At 27.2% G+C, this 22,068-nt stretch overlaps 1 protein-coding gene across 2 annotated transcripts; it reads right to left on the bottom strand.

Moving 5' to 3' along the window:
- Positions 1–14,962: 14,962 nt before the first annotated feature.
- LOC133033033 (uncharacterized) lies at positions 14,963–18,386 on the bottom strand. 2 transcript variants are annotated; one of them, XM_061107564.1, is made up of 5 exons: positions 18,153–18,386; positions 17,960–17,982; positions 17,434–17,498; positions 15,934–17,336; positions 14,963–15,150 (listed from the first exon to the last, which is right to left on the bottom strand). In XM_061107564.1, the coding sequence occupies exons 2-4, from the start codon at positions 17,967–17,969 to the stop codon at positions 16,080–16,082; spliced, it is 1,332 nt and encodes a 443-aa protein (XP_060963547.1). In that variant the 5' UTR covers positions 17,970–17,982; positions 18,153–18,386; the 3' UTR covers positions 14,963–15,150; positions 15,934–16,079. The 2 variants fall into 2 exon arrangements, with proteins under 2 accessions (XP_060963547.1, XP_060963546.1); XM_061107563.1 differs by having other exon boundaries at positions 17,960–18,009; positions 18,206–18,385.
- Between the last annotated feature and the right edge of the window lie 3,682 nt (positions 18,387–22,068).

Below are 22,068 nucleotides of genomic sequence, written 5' to 3'. Positions count from 1 at the left end.
TACTTAATTTATATAATACGTATGAGAGTGTTTATATACTATAGTGCTATATATAATCCACGTATAAATAGTATTCCTATTGGAAAAAAGATATATACATAATCCTATATTGTTAAGGACAATATATATCAGATTTTAAAAACATATTCGTCTATCTTTTTTTTTTTAAAAATAAGAATTTGTTATAATATAACTACTCATTTGAATTGAAGATCTTTATTAGTTATTACTCGATAATTACAAAATTAAGTACTTAGTAATATATAAAGATAATATAGTGCAGTAATTATTTAATTTATTGTTTATAAATAATTATGGGAGAAGCGTGGTTTGAGTGGTTTGAGATGGAGTCGGTTGCTGTGGTTTTACTCGGAAGATCTTTCGGTCATTCATGGCCATGAAAATCTGGTAACAGATTAATATATATATGTTAATTGCTTATTATATATATTTTGTTTATTGCCATATAAATTAAGGACAAACATGATATTATTGTTAGTGATTAATTTAATATCAAACTTTTGATCTCAATTCTCAACATTAAATACTATATATGGATCCAATGAACAACTTCTCCATGCTGTTACTACAAACCATCTTCCAATTGTTTGGAATCTCTTAGTACCAAGCAGTTATTATTATTATTATTATTATTATTATTATTATTATTATTATTATTATTATTATTATTATTATTATTATTATTATTTAGTTTTTGAAATAGTAAACAAATAGTTATTATGATGACAGTTATTTTACATTTTTAGTAAAAATTAATCTCCACATCTTGGAATTTTTTATTATTTTTTAAAAATTAATATTTATTTTATTTTATCAAGTTTTTTATTGAACTTATAATGTATGTATTATTTTATTATATATGTTACACTTTTTTCTTTTATATAGTGAATTCCTCTATGTGTCATTTGCAGTTATTATTGTTTATATTTGTGTCAATTAATTAGTCTTTAAAATATTATTTTAATATTTATTTGTTTAATATATAACATGATATTTATTTTAAATTACTTAATCTGAAGTATGTTTTGTATATTGTTACATGAGTTAGCTATTATTTTATTACTTTTATTATTAATTACAATTTTAAGTTATTAAATTATTTGACTTATAAATTATTGATGTTATTAGAGTTATAAAAATTATTTAAACGATTTACTGAATGCTCGTGGATCTACTACAGACACTAATTGTATTTAATAAGATAAGTTTTTTTACATTTTCTTTTTAGGTTTTTCGGGTTGGAAATATTTTATTTATGGTAACTATTGTTTGTAATTTCTATAATTTTTGTCTATTGATGCTTATTTGGTTATTTAAAAGAATAAATTTACAATAATATTTATTTATTTATTATTTTTATGTTTTATCCTACTAATGTATAGTTTGTTTATGTGTAGTTAAAATACTAATGTCCCTTCAAGCTTTCAGAGAAAGGATAACAAGTTTTTAAAACAATTTGCGGGACGCTGACATTAGATTGCAATCTATTACCAAGATTTTACAACTGTGATTTATTTTTCAATGAAGTTTCCCCACGATAATGATTTTAAGATCATTGTTTAAAGTTTTTACAAGTTTGTCATCTAGATTTCCAAGAGTGTTCCTAATCTGTGTTGCTCATGGATTAGTTGTGCATGCTCTTCGGATGGATGAACAACTTGTTTGGCTAGATATGATGATCCAGGTTTTTGTTGGATATATAGAAATATCGTGATAATCATGACATGTATAGTATTTATTTGATGAACATGACCATAACTAGCTTGTATAACGTTATTATATTTTCAATGAATTTATTTATTGCTTTCAAAAAAAAATTATGACCGATTATTATAAATGAGCGTTGGTAAGATCAAGTTTAGTTATATGTTAAGAGGGCTCCCATTAAGCAAGACTGAATAAGAGACACGCTTCACACAATTCATGATAAGAGGACAAGCCTTTTCTTCGAAACTATCCAATCCAATAAATACTAGATCTAAAATATTGGCAGGGCCGGCCCTGAAATTTAGTGGGCCATAAAAAAAAATTATTTTGGGCTCTTATTTAGAAAAAATGTGGTATTTTTTAAAATCAGTAAAAAAAATTATATAATTTCAAAAGAGAAATTTTTCTTTTGGGCCCCTGGACTAGGTGGGCCCTAGGCACAGGCTTAGCCCGCCTATGCCCAGGGCCGGGCCTGAATATTAGATGAATCCGATCTAAAAAATACTAGGTCTAAAATATTAGAAAAGGGCTATTTTTAAAAATATGGGAAAAATTATTAAGGTTATGATAAATATGGCATAAAAAGTAAATGTCACTAAATATGGCATTATCTAACCAATCAAACTAAAAATATGGTTTTTTTTTTCTAAAAAAAAACCATTTAAAACATTAAAAAGAAATCTGAATTCAAAATTCATAAAAAATAAAAACTTAATTAAATTACCATAAAAAATATTAAAATTCCCTTCATATTTATTTTTTTTAAAAAAATAAAACAAATAAAACTATAGTGATTGCCGAAGTTGTCACTCGTGCTGGAAAAGTCACCGAAATTTACTGCCGGCACCGGAAAATTCGTCGGAGTAGCCGCCGGTGCCGGAAAAGTCGCCGGAGTTGCTGCCGGCGCCGAAAAATTTGTTAGAATTAGCATTGTCGCTGGGAAAAATCACCAAGAAACTGGTTTCTTGGTGATTTTTCCGGTAATTTTACCGGTGACAATGCCAAGTCCGATGACTATTTCTCTAATGACGCACAAGTTTCCTTCAAAAAAAAAAGTGGCAATTTGAAACCAAAATATAAAAATTAATATTTTTAGAATCTTAAAGCCCAAACTTCAGCCCAAAAAAGAGCCTAAAACTTCAGCCCAAATTCAAATTAAAAAAGTCAAAAATAAAATAAAATAAAGAATCTAAAAAGAATATTCTTTTAATTCAGACCACAATTAAAGAATGTCCAACTAAGCATATTTTGAAAGAAATAAAAACAAGTACACATATGGAAATTGAATGGTTGTATTGCAGCTAGCTTCTTTCTTTCTTGCATATGTATAAAATTGAAAAACAAATTCTCAGTTATATAATTACTTAAATGTATAATCTAATTAGCTTGCTTTTTTTTTTCTTTCTTTTTATATACATATATAATATAGTAAGGATGCATATAACAAATTCTCAGCTATATAATAATTACTATTTTTTCTAAAGAATAAAAATGAGTATATACATGGAAATTGAATAGCTGTAGCTTGCTTTGTTCTTTCATATATATAGATATATATATATTTATAATTAAAAATAAAAATAAAATTCTCAGTTAATTACAATATATACAATCTAAATTAGCTTAGGTTTGGGTTTTGCTATGCATATTTCCATAAAGAGTAAAAACAAGTATACATATATAATAATATGAGAATATATGAGAATTGAATGTTGTATATTGTATGTAGATACTAAATTGGATCATAAAGATTGGATATTCCTTTTATCAAAAGCAAATTGAAAATTATAGAAGGAAAATGTACCCATGTAATACCATATAAAACTTACATATATATATTTTACTCCAATAAAATGTAAAAAACTTCTTTGTTAACTAGTACTATATACGTATAGTCTTAATTCTATGTATACAAAGTTGATATATATCAAGTTCAATTGATCATATGGGAACTTAAATACATAACTAATTTTGGCAAATTTAAAATACAAAACACAAAAATTTAATTAAATAATTTCATTTCTTCAGCTGTATATAAGAATGAGTAGGTAGTTAGCATATTTTCATAGACCTAAAATAAATTATAGGAATCTAAAAGAAAAAGCAAGAAAATTATAGAAAGAATGGCCAAATTTCAAGTTCTATCTCTTGTTCTTCTTGTGGGAGTTTTCATTTTTTCCTTTGGTTCGTCTCAATTTTATTTTTTCTTGAAAAAATCTTAGTATATATATATATATATATATGTTTTATATTATTACTTACAATATACATTTTTGTTTTGTTTTATTTATCAAGGTTTGGAGTGTGAAGGTAGAGGGTTCAATGGTACTCTAGGTGAAGATCCTCATAAGCTTCTCTCATGTTGTAAAAGCACATGGCGTCCCGATTTATGTCCTCATTCATACTCAGATCCTTCTAATTGCAATGCCGAATGCCATAAGCTGTCATGTAATGAGAAAGGAGGTTTTTGTAAAAGTGAAGGTCGTCCTGTTTGTCACTGTTTTTGTTAGTTTGATCATTTGCAATATTCATAATATTAGGTATTATTGAGATCTGATTAATTTTATTAGTGAGATAGATGAATCACATGTTTTAAAAAATAAATAAAAGAATGAGGTAATTAGTTAATTCCTCTTTATAATTCGGAGTCTAATGGTACAATATTTTGATTTAAATTTTTATATTATTATTATTATTATTATTAGTGACGAATAAGTTAGATTTTATTTCACACGAAGAGGTGAATATCTATTATAAATTAATTATTTTCTATATTTTTATAAATATGTTAAAATTTTACAATTTTCAATAAAATATGTATGGAGTCATGAGTACCAAAGCTAAAAAAAACAAAAGTTAAAGAGAATTTTTTTTTAAAGTTACCGAAACTCGATCAATATCAACAACATGTCGTGACCGGTTAAGCTTGGTTGATTTTGTCAGAAGAGAAAGTAGGGTTTAGGAATTTATTGATTAGTACACCTTCGATGCTAGCTAGTAAGGTCGGGACCAGGTCACCGTCGTCTCTAGTTTGCCAACAGAGAAGATGAATTTGACATGCATGCATGCATTGTACAATGTTATAACTTACTTGATGATCAGATTGACTATATGTTTTTTTAAAATAAAATTTCTATTAATCAAACCGAGCTAAATGCAAACATAAAGGGAACTCCCCTCCAAAACAATTACAACTCCTTTGTATTTTTGAGGATAAATATTTTATCAAAATAACTTTTTCTCCTGTACTAGTTTTAGCTTAACTTTAAAGTTTTATATATTTTCTCAAATATCCAACATAGAATATATCAAAAATGAGTTTTATTGGTCTCTTTAATCTAAGCCAATTCCGAAGTTTTTCAAAGAAGCTAGGCCACTCCCAAGCCAACTCTTAATTATATGTTGTAAAACTCTCCAAAACTAAGGAGAGTCGAATAATAGATGATCATGGGTCACAATGTCCCACTCACACATGCATGCATGTGACAATTCTTACTTATAGTACCCATTAAATTTGTGAATTTAAAATAGATCAAAGACCGCAACACTGAAAATTGACACACATTGGCTGGGAGACAACAGAAGTTTTTAGTTTGACTTGTCTTTTTGAACCGCCGACACTTTGGGCTTACTACAGATCACAAGCGACTCTTTTTATGGCTCGTCTTTTTGGACCTGCGATATTTTAGGCTCACAACGGATCACAAGCGACTCTGATACCATGTTAAAATTTGAAAAAAATAGCTCATTCATCTTATATATCGTTTTTATTTTCACACATGAACAATGTGAGATTAACTCTAATAGAAGGTGTTTATTCTCTCATATTTTTATATTGCACATAACAATTTAGCAGGAGAGAAGATTTTATAGCCTTTTTTCACTATGCTTTTGCTTATATATTATTCTAAGGTTAGTATTTGCTGCTTTTTGTGAAGTAAGCATCTCTAATCAACACATTAAATTTGGTGTTACACTATCATTAAATTTAATGTCAACAACTATTTCTTAAGAACAATGCTTAACCTTAAGCAATGCACTAAAATCATGTTGTTTTATTGGTTTACTTTGTATAGAATATTGATCTTATTATTCTTATTTGATAAATTAAATATCCCATTTATCTAGCTAGTCTGAATGCATGAAAGAATGAAACTATATATGACTGCAAAATTTTTATTATTAAAACTATTCTTTGACTATTTCAATCCCATAGAGGTGAGCAAAATCATGGCTAGCTTTTCTAGTAACCAACATTTTGATGGATTTTCTCTGCTTTAGCTCACAAATAATGCATTCTTTTTGTTTTGAAATGATTGTATGAAGCTAAATATGTTGTAAGTTGTGATGTATAATGGTATGTATCTTTTTGGTTATAGTATTTGTCACTATTTTAATCATTATGCTTTTATTTTGACTTCATATTGTTGTGCCTTTAGTCCTACGTTTACTAATGTTATTTTCAGCTCTGTATCTAAAAATGGTGAAGAGCTTTATGTCAGTATCCTTTCAATACATAAAAGTTATAGCTTGGTTCTTGTGTAATGATTGAACTGTTTAGACCTTAATATTTATGAGATTCTTGATCGATTAAACTTTACAGGCACTCAGAAATCTGAAAGAAAACTAACCTTAACATCATTTGTGTATTTCAAATGACAAAATTAAGAACATACAATTTATAAATCATTCTAGCAAAAGCATCGCTGCTAAGCATATATAAACTAAACACAAAGAAAAAATATTAAGAAAAAGTGAACTTCAAAGTAATGAAAAGTAAATCATCGCTGCTGCTAATTAAAATGCCGCTATTGAAACAAGCATACCTCATTAATGACTACTCAATAGGCTCGTTAACTTAATTAAGTACTAAGTTATTTGGTAATGGGCTGTTAGACTTTGTTATTTTTAATGGTCTGATGGGCCCATTTCCATAATACTACTTTTTTATTATTAATGTTATATTTTCTTTCGGTATTATATATAGAAAGCATATTATCTTGTATTTTGAAATTTATTTATTAAAAGATTTCTCATATGAAATTTATTTATTAAAAGATTTCTCCAATCATTTCATATCATCTATATTTGGTATATACAAATAGTTTCCAAAACTAATTAAATTCCTAAAACTCCTCCTAATCAACAAACATATTATCCTAAAATTACAAAAATATATATTAAGAAAACCATATATCATATATTCTCCAACAATATTGTAACAAAACTTAAATCCGTATATCACTAATTATGGCAAAAATTAAAGAAATAAACCAAAAAGAAAATTTTAATTAATTAATATCATCTCTTCAAACTGTATATAAGACTCTTTGGTAGCTAACATATTTTCATAAAACTAAAACAAAAAGAGACCGAAAATAATTAATAAGAAGAATGGCCAAAGTTCAAATTGTTTCTCTTCTTCTTCTTGTGGGGATTCTCATTTCTTCCTTTGGTTGGTCTCAATATATACATATTTTTTATATTGTTCCTTTTGCATTATTGAAATTATATTTCTCATTATTATTAGTACTCATACTATATATTTCGTTTTTGTAGGCTTCAATGGTACTCTAGGACAAGATTATCCTATGCTCCTTGCATGTTGCAAGAGCACAAAGCGTCCAGATTTATGTCCTCATTCAGAGTCGAATCCCACTAAATGCGACGCCGAGTGTAAGAAAGGGCCTTGTAGAGGAGGTATATGTAAAAATGAAGGTGGTCCTGTTTGTCACTGTTTCTGTTGATTCGATCTATTGTATTCATAATATCAATTGAAATTTATTATTAATAATTATTATTAATAATAAATTTATTAATCACTTGTTTTAAAAATAAATAAATGAATAAAGGATATTAATTCCTATCTTATGAGGAGTCCAATAGCACATTATTTTTATTTGAAGTGTATTATTATTTATTATTATTATTTCATTTTTATATATTAAAGTAATTTTTTTTTTCATTTTTTACGAAAATTCATATAGCAACTCATATAGCAATTAATGGAGCAATCTACAACACAATCAAAATTTATTTTGAAATCCACATAAAAATCACTGCAGTAATCTAAATTGTAAATTTTTAAAAAAAAAATGTTAAAAAATAACATATATGGTAATTATTATTATGTAAAGTGAGATAATTTATATAGAAAAATAATATACTTAAAATAATGACACATAATAACGAAACAAATTATTTAATTAATTATAATTAATTAAATTAAGACCTATTTTTGTGAAAAAAAAGATAAAAAAAAAGTGGTGCATATTTTAAATGCGCTCAATAATTATTATTAATTTGTTTCTTTTATATATAACTTACATATTATTCATCTCTTTCCTTTTTTCTTTTTTACAATTAGCCATATCAAGACTATTTTTATAAAATGTCAACATTTTATCTCACAAAAAAAAGTATTTTTATATATATAAAATATATAGAACACTTTTTAATGGGTAATACACATTGATGGATACTAAAAAATTAATGATGTGGCAATCTAATTACTTACTATAGCAGGTTACCAATATATATTTTTAAGTAAAATTATATTTGTATTTTTATGAAATTAGAAATAATAATTTCAACCAATAAAATTAGAGAATTAGAAGTTATTTTTAGAAACTAATACTTATATTGTTGAAATTACTACTTTATAATATTCCCAATTTATAAATCTACAATAATGTTGAAGAACCTTATACCTTGATTTTTAGTATATATACCATGATCTTAATTGCTGGGATTGTAACAACCGATCCATCAAGTTCTCTAAAATCTCAAGTATTATTTAGTTTTTTAAATCTTATTCATGACCTTGGGAAAAGTTTATTTTTTCACTCAAGCCAATTAAATCTAATATTCTGTAGTAATTGATTGCCACCTCTCTTCTCTAGCATTTTGTAGTAATGGATTGCCAATCTTATAATCAAGTCAAATAGAAGAACCAATGAATTACAAGAGAAGAAGAGATTTTTTAAATTTGAGGATGCAAAGCTAGTTCTTTTAATTAATTTAATGTCTGGTTCTACAAAAATTCCTTAGCAAAATTTAATTCTAAAACTAGTTGATTTCTTATGACAGGATATGATTTTTAGAAGGGTGTAGTCTTTATTATTATTATTATTATTATTATTATTATTATTATTATTATTATTATTATTATTATTATTATTATTATTATTATTATTATTATTAATTTTACAGGTTTTACAAGAAAACATATTTTCTGGAAGAGTCTTGCCAATGATGAACATGATCAAAAGTAGAGAAGATCTTTTTATCAATGAATGAAGACTTAAAATATTATTTTTAGAGAAAGAAAAGATAGTCCAATAAATAATAATAAAATTCATTACAGATTATGTATAAATACTTATTCATTTATGTATAATTTATTCCACATGAAAAAATGACAACAACTAAAATTGGCAATTGCCATATTCTAATATGACAACTATTTTAAAGATTTTTACTAGAATCCCTACCAAAAAAATGATTTTTGATAGGATATATTTCTTTTTTTATTATTATTATTATGTTTTGAAAGAATTAGCTATCAATTGGAAGCTTAAATTTTTAGTTTATTTAATTATTAATTTTAACAAACTGAAAAAAATAATAAAAAAAAAAAAGAAAGAAGGCAATTTATAAATCAAAGTTAGACCTTTCCTTTTAAAAATATGTAATTAAAACTGAAAAAAAAAAATTTAACAAAAAAATTAATGAAATATGTAAGATTTATTTTCAAAGAATATACAATAAATAAGTTTTAATTAAAAAAAAGTTTGGTTGCAATTGGAAGAGTTTTGAGCAGTTTTGGGGGCTTAGAACTCTGATTTTTTTTGAGTTTTTTCTACCGATACAACCGAAATTCTTACTACCAAAAAAAAAAAACTACCTTTAGTGACAAACTTTTAGTCACAATATAATTTTTTTGTGATTAAATGTAACTTTTAGTCACAACAAATAATTAAATGTGACTAAAACATAATATTTAGATACAAGATGTCACTAATTTAGTTTTAGTCACAATAAATATTTATTGTGATTAAAGATACATTTAGTCACAACAAATTGTGATTTAGTTTACTGCTGATGTGACTTAGAATCTCTGACCGATGAGTAAAATTCTACTCAAGTTTTCTTGCACAGATGATTATGGATATCAAGTAAGAAAAATATTCAGATGCACATATGCACATGTTTAGCTACACCTGTATGGTATTTCTATATAGCTAGCATATTATCGACATCGGTATGTACATATAGTTGCATCAAGATACTGATATCTAGTATGGTAGGCAGTATTGAATAGTATGGATTGGTGCTACCAACATTAATGTGACTAGAGTATTGGAATTAGGCTGGTATTATGGTTAATCATACTATAGGTACAAATGTTCGGATCTCAATTTGCGCATTAGATGTGGTTAGTAGACTTATGATAACTAAGTGTATGTGCTCTCAGTTACAAGTCAGATATATGATTGTATTATGATTGCTTTTCTTATTGAGTTCGTCGATTCATAGTTATTTCACTATGTGTAGGTTATGATTGTATCCAAACCACATAGACACTCTCGTCCAATGTCACTCGGCCAAGGACTTCTCACCTTTGCAAATCTTCTTCTCAGTTTTCTATAGCAACTTGAATCGCTCAAATCAAATTAATATTGAGGGAGTTGTGCTCAAAATATGGACATAGTACAAGACAAGCAAGACCCACTTAGCGAAGAAGTCTTAAACCATCATCAAGAAGTCTTAACAATAAATAATTGAACTCATATCACATCTGAATATACTTACCAGTTATACTAAATGATGAATTTTTTGTTTGAATTGTTATATTAATTAATTATATTTTGTTCATAAAAAAATTATATATTTTTTAAAAATATTATTGAGTTGAATTAATGGCTATAATTAATATATATATTTTTTACAAATATAAATCTGTTATTTATTGTATTTTATAATATATATTTTGGTATTAAATAAAAATTAATTTATTAACATAATTAAATGCATGGAGTAAGGTTTTTATAAATACTAAAAATCTTATTTTCTTAGTACTCAAAAAGAGATATGATTTCCTGTCAAATAAAAGAAACAGGGAGGGACGAAAGAAAGAGATACCAATTATTTATGCAAAAACAAAAATTTGAAATTTATTTATTAAAAGATTTCTTCAATCACTTCATATCATCTATATTTGGTATATACAAATTGTTTCCAAAACTAATTAAACTCCTAAAACTCCTCCTAATCAAAGAACATATTATCCTAAAATTACAAAAATATATATTAAGAAAATCATATATCATATATTCTCCAACAATATTGTAACAAAACTTAAATCCGTATATCACTAATTATGGCAAAAATTAAAGAAATAAAACAAAAAGGAAATTTTAATTAATTAATATTATCTCTTCACACTGTATATAATACTCTTTGGTAGCTAACATATTTTCATAAAACTAAAACAAAAAGAGACAGAAAATAATTAATAAGAAGAATGGCCAAAGTTCAAATTTTTTCTCTTCTTCTTCTTGTGGGGATTCTCATTTCTTCCTTTGGTTGGTCTCAATATATACATATTTTTTATATTGTTCCTTTTGCATTATTGAAATTATATTTCTCATTATTATTAGTACTCATACTATATATTTTGTTTTTGTAGGCTTCAATGGTACTCTAGGACAAGATTATCCTATGCTCCTTGCATGTTGCAAGAGCACAAAGCGTCCAGATTTATGTCCTCATTCAGAGTCGAATCCCACTAAATGCGACGCCGAGTGTAAGAAGGGACCTTGTAGAGGAGGTATATGTAAAAATGAAGGTGGTCCTGTTTGTCACTGTTTCTGTTAATTCGATCTATTATATTCATTATATCAATTGAAATTTATTATTAATAATTATTATTAATAATAAATTTATTAATCACTTGTTTTAAAAATAAATAAATGAATAAAGGATATTAATTCCTATCTTATAAGGAGTCCAATAACACATTATTTTTATTTGAAGTGTATTATTATTTCATTTTTATATATTAAAGTAATTTTTTTTTTATTTTTTACGAAAATTCATATAGCAACTCATATAGCAATTAATGGAGTAATCTACATCACATAATAATAATAATAATAATAATAATAATAATAATAATAATAATAATAATAATAATAATAATAATAATAATAATAATAATAATAATAATGATAATAATAATAATAATAATAATATATCTTTTTTATAAAAAAAAATAACATATACATATTTATTATAGCCACATAATTATTAGTTTGAAGATGGATATTTTAAATGTAATAAATGCAAGACTATCATTTCTTTTTAAAGAATGATCTCAACTCATCTTGCTGATATATGATTATCACTACAAGAAATGTCACTTTTACCAGTGCATTTCGCAAACTGCGCTGGTAAAGAGATTAAAGTTTTACCAGCGTACATTTGCAGTGGCTAAAATCTAACTTTTACCAGCACATTTATGCGCTGGGAAAAGTCTTTTTTGCCAGAGCTTTTCATTTTATGCTGGCAAAAGTTTTAATACCAACATTGATTTGCCAACCCCCTTTTGCCAACACATCATAGGTAAATTCTATTTTACCGGCGCAATACCAACTTTTGCCAGCACCAAAATGTACTGGCAAAAGTGACATTTCTTGTAGTGTATAGTAAATATATTATAGTAACAACATTACTATTAGGGACTTTATGATACATTAGCCGCTTAAAACCGTCACCACATATGGACTCTTTTGGAAAGGTTAAAGGATGTTGTACCTTTGTCACCATGGTTGTTGATTAGAGATTTTTTAGAGCGATACCATCCCCATGGAGTGAAGTGATGATATTTCTGGAACGATACCATTTCCATGGAGCGAAGTGATGGTGTACGGGCGTTTGGATTGGGAGGAGACTGCAGACTCAGATCACATAATCCTAGTCGACGGCTTGGGAGAGTAGTTTTCTTGGGTAGTTCATGGCTTGAAAGAATTAGCATTTTGAATGGTTTAATTTATATTTTAGGGGTTTAATGTGTATTTTATAAAACTAACGTTAGAGTTAAAGTGCACTTAAATTTAATAGAATAAAAAGAGAATATATTGTTAAACCAAGAATTGCTATTAGATAGCCACTTTTAATATATAAAGATATATATCAAATTTTCTAATGATGAAATTGAAAAATAAACAATAGATATATATAAAAAAAAAGCTACAGTAAATGATTTATTATAATTAATTAATTATGATGTTTTAGGTTTAAATATTTAAGTTTTTTTAATAGAAAATAGAAAAAAAAATTGAAAAAATAAATAAATAGATTTTAAGAGATTTATAAACTTAATAAAAAATTAAAAAATGAGAGAATTAAGGAGAGAGCAAATATGACTATTTAGAGGGATTTTAGAGTTTTATGTCACCGCCTCATACTTCTCATTTATATATATATAAATATATATATATATATACATAGATAAATTGATATATTAATACACTATGCTACAATAAAAATAATACTTTTTTAACAAAATAAAATTCAATAAAATAATAATTTATTTTACAAGTACTTTGTATCAGATTTATTCATCAGACTAATCAGAAAGTTATTAAAGTCCTCTAAGAAAATAGTGTTATAAGGCACAAGTAATATTTAGTATCATTTAAGGTAACGTCTTGCGATAATTAACAATATTTTATAAAAAATATTATATTAAATTATATGAGATGTAATATTTAATTATACCAATAATAATATTACATGTTCTAGAATATTAGGACTTTTAGTTTTTCTTAAGAAAATACTAGTTTTCACGAAGATAAAAAGTAGTTGAAATGATAAGTAACACAATAAAAAAACCATACATTTTTAGCCAATATTACAAATGAAGTATTGGTCTTGTTCTAACCAAAACAAGACAATATCATATTAATTTCTTTAATGAGTACTAACAATTTTTCTACTTCATATTTTAACAAGTAATTGGCAGGAAAGTTTTTGTTTTTTTGTTCTCAACCTCATATTCGATTCACAAATCCCAAGTTTCTGACAATACTAAGTACCAGCATTTTAGATAAGATCCAAAACATTTTAGATAAGATCCAACTGATAAGCTATTCTCCTTAAATTATTTATATAAAAATTGTAAAAGTTTTATAAAAGTTCTCCTTTTTTTTATTTTTGCAATGTAAATAAGTAATGAAAAGTTAAAATATAAACTCATTTAACGAAAAATGTACTTTAATGATGTACTAAAAATAATGTAAATTTAGCGCATAGTAAAATTTATGTCAATTTTAGCACAACATTTGCTATGATATAAAATTTACATCACAATAAATACTATTTTTTATTTACATTTATATCATTTGTATTATTTTATTAGTATAATTAACTATAGCATTAAATTATAATTTTTTTTATTATTATCTTACATATTATAATAAGGCTAATTAAGATTTTTATCCCCTACACTTTAACATGTACCAAATCATGTCATTTGAACTTTTCTGGCCGTAAAAAAATCACCCTGAACTATTGAGATTGTTATATTTAAAGACTTTTGTTTAATTTCATTCAATTAAACTATTTCAGTGATTGTTTATCTACTAAACTATGATCCCCAGACTTTAATATCTACCAAATCATGCCCCTCGAACTTTGACATATACTAAATCATGCCCCTTGAACTTTCATTCATGTTAGACTTTTTTTTACTAAAATTAGAAAAAAATTCAAAAATCTAACAATCTCAATCACGTGGCATAATTTGTTACATGTCAAAATTCGGAAGTAAAAATCCTAATTAGTCTTAAAATAATAATAAAATTGATAATAAAAAATTATTAGTTTTATTTTTTTTAATAAAAACATTAATTAGATATTAAATTTTACACCAAAGTTTTACAATTATACATTAAAACACAATACTAAAATTTGATATAAGTCTACTACAAATCTATTTTTTATACCAAATATAACACAATTTTTACACCGAAATTCATATTTTGAAAGACGAGTTGGTGCACATTTACAGAGTTAGTGTTGCTCCTATATTGGCAGTATTGAAATAAATGTTGAAAGGGTTTTGATAATTGGATATGTGGTAATTTGGTGTGTGATTAAATGTATAAAACAAAAAAGAATAAAATAAATGTTGTTCAATTGTTACCTAAGTTAATTTAGTAGATACAGATTGTAAATACTACATATTTTGCCTTTATGTCTCATGTTAAAGTCATTGTTTTTAATACACAAAGAAAAAAAGGAAGAATATTTACACATGCTTTGTTTTATTCTCATCTCAACAAAACAAAACAACATACTAACTGCTTTGTCTAATCTCCCAAATATTTCTTGATGGAACTCTCCTCATATTTGTACCTGTATTAATAAACAAAAATAGACCAACATAAATAATGAAATGAAATGAGTCAAAATGAAACAATAATAACAAAACTTGCTATGAAATACTTCAATGAAAACATAAATATGAGCATTCAACAGAACCACAATCATTATGAGCTATGGAAACCTAATCCAAATAAGCTTGTGAATGTTTACTAATGTAATGATAAATTTCTTCATCCATAGAATGAATGTTATATCATACAAAATGAAAGAAAAGATGAAGCTGATGATATATATACTTCCGTGAATTGTGTTGTACTAATGAAGAAACTTCACAATTATCCTCCCACATCTATCCTAACTAAAAAATCGTTAAAGCAAAGAAGAAAATTGAAAATTACATTAACACATTATTGAGCAAGCAGCAGCTATTACTATGGGCTTGTTTGGAGAATGTTTTTTTGAAAAGCTCTTTCCTAAAAAGCTACCCGAAGTAGCTTCATCCCAATGAGCTTTCTTAATTGAAAAACTAAATTATGAAGACACCTACCCAATACTGTGGAGTTTTTTAGCTTTTAAAAGCCGAAAACTACTTGTAAAAGCCGTAGTATGTAATTCCTAACAATCTATCCTATCCTATCCTGTATCTCAGCTACCATATGCGATATCAGCAACTACACAATAATCCATGTTGCCCTTTTATTCCACGGGTCTGGCATGCTTATTAAGGGCATATTAAATTGATAATCTAGAACAAATTAATAGACTGTTTGTAGTGTATTCAAAGATAGTTAAGAATGTTCAGCAATAGCTTACCAGTGTTCCAAGGGGAACGTGTAATATTTTCCGGTACTTGGTTCCACTGCAATTAGGCTTTGAAGTCGAGTCACTGTTAAGCTATCCATATCTAGTTTGTTACTGTCGAGTTCCTATTGATTTGTTATGCACAGCAAGGAAACACTTTAACTTTCAACAATCAACCTCTTCTGCAGTCTCTTCTCTTGATTAGAAAGGTCCTTGTACAAATTGCTTAGATGCTTAGCTAACCTGTATTCATCACTTCCTGAATGGACAACCTTCAATTCATCTCTACTTCCATTGTTCCTTTTCCTTTCCTGAGATAAAAGTGAGAGGCTTAGTATTGAAGCTCGAAGAGAATCATTCACTTTCATTGTTTCGGTCATTACCCATGGCCTCCCACTTAAAGACACAATAATATGATCTGGATTACTCAGAAAGTTACATAACTTCTCAAAGTGACTTTGGGTATCCAACATAATACAGACTCGAGTACAAACATCTGATGACAAACTAGGAAAAAGAAACGCTTGAGATGCGACCGACACCTTTTCCTTTATGAACTCCATGATTTCGATATGGGTCAAGTCTTTGTCAATGTTATCAACAAAAATCAAATAGTTTTTGACTCCTCCAATGTCAATGTCTTGCCCACTCTTTTCACAAGGACGACCAATAGCCCATTTGGATAACACGGTATCACTCAAAATCCACTTGGTGAACTTTGTTTCCTGCTTTAAATGGTGAGAAAAACTAAGATTGTGTGAAATTTTCATCATTGGGGGTTCCCCATGATTATTGTGAGTGACACCTCTGGTAACTTGATGATTAGATCTGCAAGAACCAGTTTTGAGTTTCGCCTTCACCTTACTTAAAAAAGAAGCTACAACCGAATCTATTTCGTCCCTATGATGAACTCTGCAAATTTGTTCAAGTCTTTCAGCAGTAATGTATCCAGCCAATGGACCATGTAGCCAGGATAGAATAAAAGAGCACAAACACTCTTCTTCTCCATTTGCAAAAGAATGTTCACAATGATCCACCTCTTCAACAATTGCGTCATAGAAGCGAATGTCATCAGTCTTGAAGTGATGTGAAGCGGACACAAGCAAACCCCGGGCAACCAGGGAGCACTCAGAGTCTTGAAGCTGAGAAGATACGGGTCTAAACCTAGAAGCGAAGTCTTTAAAATGATCTTGGTCCTTGAACTCAGCTGTTCGGAAAATGCTGTCCCCATCATCAGGGAAATTGCAGTACTTGATTCTTAGAACGTCACTGTAATCCCCTTCCACCAGAACCCGAACAGTGTACCATGCATCATCCGGGTACGACCGGAACTCCAACCGGGCATCTTCAACGTCAGCCATTCTTCCATTATTGTCGAGTTTCTTGTCTGGAGTTTCATTTATTGCGTCCTTCAACTGTTTTTCCCCAGTAAATCCAATGCATTATGATTTGCAACACCACCATAAGTGTGAAAAAAAATTCCAAAAACTTTATTATTGAAAAAGCATTTACCTCTGTCAGCTTCCTCTTTCTTTTATCACCACTTCTCATCGAATCTGAAGTGGATGCCATCCTCCCTATTCAACAACAAATTGAATAACCAATTTCAACCTTATGACTGTTATGAATGTAAATTTTTTTAAGCAACATTAACTAGTCACCAAATTCTTAAATATAGATTCGTTGAAATTAGTATTTATCTACAATCGAGCATACAAATTCCCCTGCCCCCACTACTTAGTGCTTAACATAAAATTACCCTCAATTTTTTTAGGGCATTAGGCATTTAGTTTTACATCAAATTTCAATTAAATTCTCAAAAAGGGTATAAGTCTACCAACTCATAATGATATATTTATATAAGCATCCTCCATATGTGGTGTTTCCCTTACTAAATATTACCCCCATCCCCTCCATAAAACCTAGTAACTAGTTATATCAACATACATTTCTTTGACATCAAATCAAGTAATGAAGATTTTCATGTAGAATTTCCATTGTTAATTATATACATAATAATGAAACTTATAAAAATTACCTTCTTCCATTAGTAGAGCACTTTCTTACAATCCACCACAATCCAAAATTCTTAGCCAGCCAAAAAAAAAAAAAAAAAAAACCAGAACACAAATGAGATGATTAAATAAAGCAAAGCGAGAGAAGAGTAGTAGTTAATAATGAGAAAACCGAAACAGAAGACAAATATTTTTATATGAATTTGAGAAAGAGCCCTCCCTTTGAGAGAGATTAAAACAAGAAAGACAAAGAAAGAAGTGGAACCAACCCTAAATAAAGATTGGTATTTTTGAATTAGCTGCGGAGCGAGGCAGGTGTGAGCTTTTCGAACATCATTCTTGCTTGTTTTGTTTGAGTTTTGTTGGATTAGGATATTTTTTGGTATCTTGCTTATGTGAGGAAAGGATTCTTTGTTGCTTTTGTTTGTTACGCTATGTATTGCCTCCTATTTCTCTATATATTTATTTGTGGGTTGTCTAAGATTAGTATTTGGAGACCACCTATGTTTGTTTACTTATGCTATTTCTTCTACATCGATCGGTTTGGTCGGGGTATAGTGTATTTTTACTAACTCAATATAAATATAAGATTGCAAATATCTAATTGTAACCCGTCCAATAAAAAAATAAAAAAAAATACAACTTGTCCAATGATTTTGATCGGATTAACCCGTTTAAATTGATTTTTATTATTTTTTTTCATTATTATTAGTTTTTAGTGTTCAAATAATTGATTTGGAAAAATAAATGTATAGTATACACCTTTTAAGATTAAAATAGTTATAGTTTAAATTAATGTTAAAAAATAAATATAAATTGAATAAACATTGAAGTGTTTAACAACATTTTTCAAAAAATAGAATTAAAAAAATAGATTCATATGTAAATTCTAAGTTTCAACTTCAATATTCATACACCATCAAAATTATCAACTATAAATTTTAAATTTCAAATTAAGTATTATAAAATACAAACTTTAAATGTAAAATGGTTTAATTATTAGACGTAATTCATATATTATATTATAGATAATTTTAGTAAAAAAAATATAAATCGATTTATTCGATTTATTCAGGTTATTTGGGTGGGTTAGAATAATATTCAACCTGCCCAATATATTCATTGGGCGATTTGAATTTTTCGTAAAGTTATTTGAGTTGTGTTTTTTATCGGTTTATTCAATTTGATTTGAGCAGTTTATTTAGGTTGGACGGTTTGTAATTTTTTTTTAACAACCCTACTTGTGACAGTCAGTAGTCCCGTGATCCGTAAGGGGAAATACCGGGTAAGCTGTGCAATCCCACACCGCCAGGGGAAGGTCTAGTGGATGATTCTAAAACTATGTAGGCATGAGACTACACAGTTGAAGAGGACTTAAATGGATTGATTGGTACTACCTATATCAACAAGGTGCATCTTGTTTTTCGGTAGCCCATCACGAAAGAACTCCACCGTTAAGCGTGCTTGACCTGGAGCAATTTTAGGATGGGTGACCTCCTGGGAAGTTTTTCTAGGAAGCGTGCGAGTGAAGACAAAGCATGCTGAAAATACTCGTGTTGGTCTGTAGGTTCAGTCATCAATCCAGGAAGCAGTCAGAGTAGCGTACTTGTGTATAAGAGCCATTATTCCGTGGGTGTAAGGACCCAATGGAGGCTTGAAGTGGGGACATTACAAATGGTATCAAAGCCTTGACCCAGCCGGAAGTGTGGTCGACGAGGGCGTCGGACCCCATAAGGGGGTGATTGTGACAGTCAGTAGTCCTGTGATCCGTAAGGGAAAATACCGGGTAAGTTGTGCAATCCCACACCGCCTGGGGAAGGTCAAGTGGATGATTCTAAGACTGTGTAGGCATGGTACTACACAGTTGAAGATGGCTTAAATGGATTGATTGGTACTACCTATATCAACAAGGTGCATCTTGTTTTTCGGTAGCCCATCACAAAATAACTCCACAGTTAAGCGTGCTTGACCTGGAGCAATTTTAGGATGAGTGACCTCCTGGGAAGTTTTCCCAGGAAGCGTGTGAGTGAGGACAAAGCACGCTGGAAACACTTGTGTTGATCTGTAGGGTCAGTCATCAGTCCATGAAGTAGCCAGAGTGACGTACTCGTGTATAAGAGTCATTCATTCCGTCGGTGTAAGGACCCAATGAAAGCTTGAAGCGGGAATGTTACACTACTTTAGAGTCTCCAAATAGTCAGCAATAAAAGCTTTACAAATAAGTTATAATTATTATAAAATAATAGATTTTTTTTATTTTTTATTATTTACTTGTTTTGATACTATTCTATATTTTTTTTTTCATAAATGTATAACAAAAATAATATAATCACAAAAAAAGTTATACATTTTGAAAACTTATACATTTTGTATTAGTGTTCTTGTGTATTTGATAAAAAATTCTTCAACTAGAGAATTAAGGACAGCAAGCTTCATACTATTTTTATTAGGGTGTCGTACCTGTATTTTAAATTTATACATATTTAATAGTTTAAATTTAATTTTTTTTTCATAAAATTTTATTTTGATTACCAAATATATACGATTTCAAACTATAAAATATTAAATAAGTATCTATATCTATATATCTATATAAAAGATAAGTATGAGGCGGTGACGTAGTGGTCTAAAATCTCTTTAAAGTTATTTTTCTTTTTTCTCCTTAATTCTTTAATTTTTTAATATTTTATTAAAGCATAAATTTACAAAATATTTTACTATTATTTTAATATATTTTCTACTAAAATATATGTCTTAAATTAATTATTTTTTAAAAAACACATAATAATAAATATAAACTAAATTAGTAATATTAAAATTAAATAATTATTCAATTATTTATATATATATATATATGTATTCATAACTATATATAGGAAAATTGTTTTTTTTTATAGATAGAAAAAATTTATTATGAATCAAACATTATGAATTGAACAAAAAAAAGCAGGTGTGAGATTATGTAGAAGAAGAAACAGGTGTAAAATTACGAATCAAAATTTTTCATAATGCATTATTTTTATATTCCAATCATATAAAATTGATGTCATCATTGTAGTTCCTATTGATATCCTCAAATTCATAAATTTAACACTTAATTTATCGTTATGTTAGTTGATCAATAAAGTGTCACATGTAAACATAGTATTGGCCAAACTAATAATTCTTTAGAAAAAATAATTTTAAAAAACAAAAATTAATTAAAATAAATTTATATTATTCAAAAAAGAAAAAATATTATATACATATTAAATGAAATAAAATCAATTTTTTCATCTTCTTCCAGCTATATTATCTTTACAATAAACTTTTTTTTTTTGTAAAGAGATTAACAATAATTTTTTTTTATAAAGTACAATAAACTTTGATTCTCGATTCAAATGCTATTTTTCAATTCTATTTTTATATATTCAAAATTTTCATTCCATAAACTTTCTACTATAATATTTTTCAATCAATGCGACGAAAAGGCAAACTTTAATTCCTGTGTGAAAAATCAAACTCTCAATCTCAATAATCAATAGAAACAACATCAAATTTCAGTTCTCAAAATCTATAAAAATAAGTAAATAAAAAAACAGATCTCATAAACACAAACCCAAATATTAGAACTCCAATAAAACACTAAAACTCAAACATTAAAAACACATGCAATAAAATTCGAACCCAGAACTTAACACACACACCAGAATAATAATTAAACTATGAATGAAGATTTATGCTACTTTTTTTTTTGAATTTCGGTATTTATTAGCAACAAATTTAATATTTTAAGTATTTATGTCATAAATTTTTTAATAGTAAAGTTAAATTTTAATATAATTTTACTAAGTAATTATTATTAATTAAAATACACAATTTGTTTTTTATACATAATTTAAAATATTTTATATATCTGCCACGAAACGCGAGATATTTACTAGTTATTAAAAATACAAGGTACTAAATATATTTTTTTATGAAAACACAAGGTATATATTCTCTTATTATTATTATTATTATTATTATTATTATTATTATTATTATTATCTGAATTTTGATAATATATGCATAATGAAAATAAAAGATTTAATTGGTGGGATAAAAAACCATGTCATCTTTCCTGCTTTGTTGAAAATTTACTCATTTGAAA

The sequence above is a fragment of the Cannabis sativa genome, unplaced genomic scaffold (genome assembly GCF_029168945.1).
Source record: "Cannabis sativa cultivar Pink pepper isolate KNU-18-1 unplaced genomic scaffold, ASM2916894v1 Contig2, whole genome shotgun sequence".
Lineage (NCBI taxonomy): Eukaryota > Viridiplantae > Streptophyta > Magnoliopsida > Rosales > Cannabaceae > Cannabis > Cannabis sativa.
This window is presented reverse-complemented; position numbering and strand designations above follow the sequence as displayed.